The sequence below is a fragment of the Sinocyclocheilus grahami genome, unplaced genomic scaffold (genome assembly GCF_001515645.1).
Source record: "Sinocyclocheilus grahami isolate Dianchi unplaced genomic scaffold, SAMN03320097.WGS_v1.1 scaffold818.1, whole genome shotgun sequence".
Lineage (NCBI taxonomy): Eukaryota > Metazoa > Chordata > Actinopteri > Cypriniformes > Cyprinidae > Sinocyclocheilus > Sinocyclocheilus grahami.
Window position 1 is genome coordinate 260,858 of NW_015505997.1, and position 7,911 is coordinate 268,768.

At 37.2% G+C, this 7,911-nt stretch overlaps 1 protein-coding gene across 1 annotated transcript in view; it reads right to left on the reverse strand.

Annotated features, from left to right (window-relative positions):
* The window catches only part of LOC107562329 (LIM/homeobox protein Lhx3-like), a 9,779-nt gene extending 2,786 nt beyond the window's left edge, over positions 1-6,993 (reverse strand). Inside the window, exons 1-4 of the mRNA XM_016246962.1 lie at positions 6,896-6,993; positions 4,682-4,853; positions 4,390-4,592; positions 1,985-2,136 (exon numbers count right to left, since the gene is read on the reverse strand). Coding sequence (XP_016102448.1) covers positions 1,985-2,136; positions 4,390-4,592; positions 4,682-4,853; positions 6,896-6,938 — 570 coding nt within the window. The 5' untranslated portion in view covers positions 6,939-6,993. The remainder of the gene's footprint in view (positions 1-1,984; positions 2,137-4,389; positions 4,593-4,681; positions 4,854-6,895) is intronic.
* Positions 6,994-7,911: the final 918 nt, after the last annotated feature.

Here is a 7,911-nt window from a genome sequence, read left to right on the forward strand (position 1 = left end):
ACTCTTGCCTCTGTAGAAGTTACACTATAAACACTATAGCAAATACGAAAATCTTAACTACTTTTTGAAAGGTGTGAAATATATAGGCTAAGGCTACCATTACTTTCTTCTACGCGTGTGCCAGAAACGGAAAGTTGCATAGCGCCTTGTGTAGGCCTACATGACGGCGTAAAAAAATATAAACTTATTTGAAGCACCATACTTATTTTTTACACCATATTTTGTTTAATCATTATGTTATATTTAACCAGTTCATACTTTTGGAGGGCTCTTAACAGCTGCAAAGATCACTGGGTCAAATGGAATTTACGGATCAGGTATAAACTGAAAAGAGAATTCAGCGTACATCCAGGAAGTCCCGCGCCAGCCGAGTAACCGCCATTGAGATTAACAGCTTCTATCAGGTAAATTAAAACTGATTCCGACATGAAGGCTTAACTGATTTGGACTTTCTCATTACAAATCCTTAAAGCATGCATGCATACATACATGCATAAGCAAATAAACAAACAAAGTTTTTGGGGGTGCGTCAGTATACCGTTATGTCGAATAAAATACAACCTGGCACTCACAGCATTTCATCTGTGTAGTTGAATTAAATTGTGAAATAGTAAACAAACCAACCCCTGACATGCTAATAGATTGAATATTTCTGTCCCGTCGGGGCAACCGGGTAAACATGGCACACTTATCTCCAAATCGACATGTTGCAGTAGCGTCCGCCTTGAATTTCTCTGCTAAAGAGGGAACTCTTGATACGCCTCTGGTCACAAGCCAGACCGGCGATTCGCCGACTCAGCCAGATCCGGGTCCATTATCTGTGCCCTGATATAAGATCGATGTGATTAATCTCGGAAAAAAGAAATAAATATCCAAGCCCGTTCTAACGCTCTCGCTGCCAACGAGCCACTGGAGAAACCTTCCCGGATCAGATGGCCGCTCCTCCGCTTTAGAGAGCGCAGAACAATGGGGAGGCTATAAATGGCACAGAAATTTGCATCCTTTTAGTAAATGAAGAAATAAAAAACACAAGCCCACAGCGTTAAAGAGCTCTGCCAGGAAGCGATGGCTACTTGAGGATTTCACTGACAAATTTATTAAACACCTTTATGACCAACCATCATCAGATATATATATATATATCCTGAAGATCTTGATCTCGTACACAGTTATCAAAGCAGAAACTAAAAAAGGAAATAAGCAAAATCGTATGTGGTGCATGAAGATAATGTGATAACCCGTACGATTTCTGGGCGATTCAGTGACACTTATTGCGCTCCATTTTACAGGCTAATGACACGAGCGCACGAGGCACTATAAATAATAGCGTAAATAATAGTAAATACATGAATTGTATGAAATATATAGATCATTGGTCTCAAACTCAATTCCTGGAGGGCCACAGCTCTGCACAGTTTAGCTCCGACCCTAATCAAACGCACCTGATCCATCTAATCAAGTTCTTCAGGATCACTAGAGACTTCCAAGCAGGTGTGATTAGGAGATGGTTGGAGCTAAACTGTGCAGAGCGGTGGCTCTCCAGGAATTGAGTTCGAGACCAATGAAATAAATGATACTTGAATACATTTGTTTTGTGAATAATAGCGTGTAAATATATCAGGGAACAATACATATTGCATATTGGATATCCTATTAATATTATAATTTTATACGTCCAAGTCGCAGTCAGCTGGGCTAGTGATATATATTTTTTCTTTAGTATTATTAATGACTATTTTTCATTTAGTGTTTAAATTTCAGTTAACTTCGTTGTCAGTGAACCTACACAAATGGGCTTCGTGTGGTAACATTTAGGCTATTCACTTATTTTATTCAATTCAAATCTATTATTTAATGTCACGCAGAAAGTTGCGTTTTTAAGGGTGAGATAAATAACCGCGCGTTTTTGCGGTGTAGTTCTGTTGTATTGCACATTTGTTGTGTTGAGAATGAGCTGTAGGTGTGATGTAGATGTAGCTGTTACCTGCACCACCCGCATGTCGAGACCGGTCTCCGACGACAGCTGCTCCCGCACGTGGCGCGCGGGTTTCGGTGAGTTATTATACGCGTTCTTCAGCGTCTCCAGCTGTTTGGCGGTGATTGTTGTGCGCGGGCGTTTTGCTGTCGAATCCGCCTCTGTAATATAAGAAACATATTTTGATTTATAAAAACGAATTTATTTCTAATTCTACAATCAGGCTACACCTTTATGTTAATTGATACGGCATCATTAAAGCATACTCTTCTTAAATTATGACTATGTATTCTATTCTATTCTATTCTTTAAGGTTACAAATGTAAACGCATTTCAAATAATATCTCAATTTATTCCAGTCAAAACTATATTATTATTATCTAAATTAGATTAAACGAATGCTAGTCAAGTTATAATATCTTTACAGAAACAATTGCACATTATACGTTCTATTCTATTCGAATCTGAGCGTCGGTGAGGTGAAGGCACTGAAGGCCTGTATTAAACATTTAGAATGCAGTTATTCAGTGTAATGTAAGTTTATCCTCTCAATGAATGATGCTCAGGGTCTCTTCCAGACCCCGTTCCTAAATAATTCACAACGAGCGTTCCGTCTCTGTAATATGCGAAACATATTTTAATTTAACAAACGAATTTATTTCTTGTAGACATTAGAATCTATGCTCATTTCGAGATGTATGCTCGTTTTATCATCCATTCCATTCTATTCTATTCTAAAAATGGCCGTTTTCTATTCTTTAAATAAGTTTTTTATTTTCATACATGGTTCTCTGAAGAACCTTTAACATCCATGCATCTTTCTTTTGCACTAAATGTTCTTTATGTTTTCACAATAAGAATTTTTTTTTAAAGGCAAAAGGTTCTTTGGGAAACCAAAAATATTTCTTCTGTGGCACTGTTGCGAATACCCCCTTTTGGAGGCTTTATTTTTAAATGTCTATTCTATTCTATTCTATTCTATTCTATTCTATTCTATTCTATTCCATTCCATTCTATTCTATTCTATTCTATTCTATGGATGTCAACTGAAACGCATTTATTTTAAAATGTCTATTCTATTCTATTCTATTCCATTCCATTCTATTCTATTCTATTCTATTCTATTCTATTCTATTCTGAAGGCCTGTATTAAACATTTAGAATGCAGTTATTCAGTGTAATGTAAGTTTATCCTCTCAATGAATGATGCTCAGGGTCTCTTCCAGACCCCGTTCCTAAATAATTCACAACGAGCGTTCCGTCTCTGTAATATGCGAAACATATTTTAATTTAACAAACGAATTTATTTCTTGTAGACATTAGAATCTATGCTCATTTCGAGATGTATGCTCGTTTTATCATCCATTCCATTCTATTCTATTCTATTCTATTCTATTCTAAAAATGGCCGTTTTCTATTCTTTAAATAAGTTTTTTATTTTCATACATGGTTCTCTGAAGAACCTTTAACATCCATGCATCTTTCTTTTGCACTAAATGTTCTTTATGTTTTCACAATAAGAATTTTTTTTTAAAGGCAAAAGGTTCTTTGGGAAACCAAAAATTGTTCTTCTGTGGCACTGTTGCGAATACCCCCTTTTGGAGGCTTTATTTTTAAAATTCTATTCTATTCTATTCTATTCTATTCTATTCTATTCTATTCTATTCTATTCTATTCTATTCTATTCTATTCTATTCTATTCTATTCTATTCTATTCTATTCTATTCTATTCTATTCTATTCTATTCTATTCTATTCTATTCTATTCTATTCTATTCTATTCTATTCTATTCTATTCTATTCTATTCTATTCTATTCTATTCTATTCTATTCTATTCTATTCTATTCTATTCTATTCTATTCTATTCTATTCTATGGATGTCAACTGAAACGCATGTTTTGAACATTTAGAAGGCACATATTCAGTGATGAGCTGTGTAACGTGAGTTTATCGACTCAACGGATGACACTAAAGGCCTTTCCATACTCCATTTCCAAATAAATCATTACGCAGTCCGATTTGTCCAGTATTAAAGCGCCGAATCTGTCTGAAAACTGCCCTGAATGCAGATTGTGTCTCTCTGGCTCCATAGATCAGTTCTAGTGCGTGTGTGCAGCGCTCACTAGAACGCTTCTGTACGGCGTTGGCACTTATCGATTTGGAGGCTGGCGAGTTCGCAATTACCTGAGCCGGGTCAAATGTTTATGGACGAGCCCACGACCAGCGAGATTAAGCTCAGAGTTAAAAGCGGCCAATCAATGTGAGGTCAACGAATGAAAGAAGTAAGACAATGAAGACTTAGGCAACTGTGCCTGCTCATACAAAACTGCGCTTGAGGTAGCCTAACTTCTCTGATTTTCTCTTGCGAAAATAAACATCTGCTGAATAAACAAAGGTGTCGCGTGTGCACGTACCTCTCTGTTTGGCGGTCTCATAATCAGCTTTGCACACCAGTCGACTGTCCTCCATCAGGTAATACTCGTCACCTGTGGCCAGCTGCCTCTTACACACGACACAGGCGAAGCAGTGCAGGTGATACACGAAGTCCTGGGCCCTCCGGACCACCTGTGTCGGCGGGATGCCCTGCTGACACGCAGCGCACTTGGTCCCGAATCTCCTGCAGGCAAAATACGGTCAAACACCGGTCAGATGGCACCCGAAGCGTAAGTGTGAACGATATGAAACAAGTGCAGAAGAAGGACTGACTTGAAGAAGTCGTCTTTGCAGTAGACACTGTCGCCTCGACTGAAGCATTTGTCGGCCAGCTGAGACTGACAGTCGCTGCATTTCAGACACTTGCTGTGCCAGTGTCGATCCAAAACCTTCAGGATAAAACGATCGACTATGTGCTGGTTACAGCCTGCGCAAACTGGAATATCTGCAAGTAGAAAAAAACAAGAAAGCGGTTAATATCAAATACTGTGTCAGAATGAAATGCATCATGAACCTTTTTGCGAAATTTTTATTTTTATTTTTTTTAAAACATAAATAAAAATTAAAAAAGACAAAACATGCAAAAGATGACGGCTATTTGTTGCCCTGACCGAGTAATTTCGCTTTATTTAAGCGATGAACGTCGCTTTCATTCGTGCTTTGATTATGATATGCATTTAATTTGTTTTTCAGTGTGGTTTTATTTACTAAACATATCCATTAATATTACAAATTACAATATATAAATATATATATATATAGAGAGAGAGAGCGAGAGATCATTTAAGCGTAATACTAATTATTATTATTATTATTATTATTATTATTAAATGATTAATAATTCGAATTCTAATTCTTTGCTGTATTGTCAAGGGCGTAGTTTTGGTTTGAACATTGAACATTATTTGTTTGTTTGCTTATATATTTATTTTTGTCAAATGGTCTTTCGTGCTATCATCTATGCAAAGTCTGTGCAATAAAGTAACATCACAGTTAACAATTACTTGTTTACATAGGATTTATAGGCCTATATGTATTTGATATTATTATATGTATATTATATTATTTATATTTATTATTATTATTATTATACAATATTACAGCATGTAAGCACAGTCTTGTGATAAATCACACTGCAATTCAAGGTCACAGTAAACTACACCGGTAAACAGACGAGCTTTTATTAAAGTAATCATTCTCTTTAACAACGTACAACGGAGAATTTGAATGTGTTCATTTACTATTGTGTACTTAAGTATTTATGATGTAAATCTTAAGTCTGTCTTTGTTTAAAAAGCTTGTATAAAGACTTGAATAAAAAGCAACACCCTTTCCATTACACAGGTACATAAAGCACATAAAATGAAATCAACTACATGAACAAATATAACAATAACAATAAATAGCTACACACTATTATTATTATTATTATTATTATTATTATTATTTACGTTGTCTTCAAAACAGCAGTTTTCATGTGCTTATGTTGATGAGTAGCTAAATGCTCCATTTCGAGAACCCGCTTGCTCTGTGGGTGTCCTTAACAGTTCTCTGTAGCCATATGACTGTCATAAATATCCAGAAAACACACCTTTGATTACATCTTCTTTGCTCTAACAAATTTGGTCAAATTCTGATTAAAATGAAATGAAACCACGATCCACTCCCTCCTCGAAATTTTCTTATTAATAACAGTAACAATTCAATAAATAAGGCCGAGGCGCGTTTTATCTGGCAACTCAAGTGTCTTTGAGCGTGTAGCTGCTCCTCTGACACCAACACGCACGTCAAGAACAGGTGCACGAGTACCTATCAATTATTCAATCAACCTACAGCTCTAATTATTAGTCTATAAAGGGCAGAAATCTGACATTTTTCGTTCAAACATAGCGTCTGGAATAGTTTCTGTCCTCCTGCAGCCTTCACTAAGAATGACGGGCTGTTTCGGGGAAATTGTGCTTATGTCTCAACACTCACTGTAAAGTTTTCGTCTTATTTCGTTTTCTAAAATGTAGCCTATTTGTACACCAAGGACTTTCCCAGCTAGACGCGAATGATCGAACCCCGATTTTGCACCTTAATATCTTCCATGCGCGTCAAAGTCCAAAACGGGAAATGTTGCCGATTTTTGGAAACAGAAAGACGCAGACATATGTTGTTGTGAGCCGCTGTTTAAGATTTAATCCCACAGAAACACAATCACTCCTAATCCCGAGCATTAGAGCGGCACGAAAAGCGTTACGCATGCAGGAGAAATAAACTCTACCGAGAAAAGATCTACTCCACAATTACAAATCATCTGTTAAAATTAAACACAAAGAGCATTAAACAAGTGCATTTTTAAAAAAAATGTAAGGATAATTAAATTACTAGCTTTCAGCAAATGTGCAACTCACGCAAGATTGGACTAATACTCTGAGGTGCTTCATATTTTTCTAGATCTGAATTGATCTGTAAGTTTCTTCCGTGCTCTGATGTCGGCTGTACCTTTCCGTAACTCCTCTCTCTGCGTGAGTAAAGCCAGCAGCATCTCCGTGTGATGAGAGGACGGCTCTTTCGGCGAATCCCGAGCCTTATTCTGCTCCATTTTCATTATTCCGGTAAAGAAAGACAAAACGCGTGCGATAATATAACTATCTAAGCGTTACATGTAGCGCACAATTGGCAGAAGACGCGCGCTTGCCAGAAACACATCCATCGCGCGGCGACTTTCTGCGTCTTGTGGCACTTGATGCGCAATAGAAACGCCGCCCCGTTACTGATAAAACAGATGAGCATCACCTGGACAAAACCAGCACAACAGCCTCACGGAGTTTCCGTGAGAAACGTCCACAAAATATTCACTGTCCACATAATCCTTTTAGTACTTTTGCGCGAGAGACACACACATATTCTCCACGCTATTTTCCATAAATGTGTCATATGATGCTCTCATTAGCTGCGAACGATGGCGACTGCGTTTCCCAAAAGCAGGTGTGTGTCCATCACACAAACATGCGCACCTGCCAAATCCCCATCTTGATCTAGATCAGAAGTATTCAAAATACACCCTGTAACAGTGCGTAAAGCACACTGGCAAAATACACCCACTACATTTGCAATTAAAGAAGAAACATGCGAATACACAAGAAAGACTAGAAATATGCGCACTGACACATTTCTAATGCATTTGGCTGTTTACTTAAAAGTAAAACGTCTAATTAGGGTAAACATATCAGTGTCTGAATTATTTTCGATAGACACACACGATGAAATTGGCGTAAATTGAATCAAACAATTTATCCGCTTCTTATTTGTTATTCTCAGCTGAATGATACAGTTGTATCTACTTTTGATGGACAAGAAATCTTGACACCGATGCAAAACAGATTTATTACAGCCGTAATAAATGCACATTTCAAAGCGAATTAATTATTACAATGCCCAGTTGTAGAAAGTTTTTCACATGATGTCAACGCAAACAATAGGCCTACAAATGAATCTGTTTCTGACCAATGCACTTT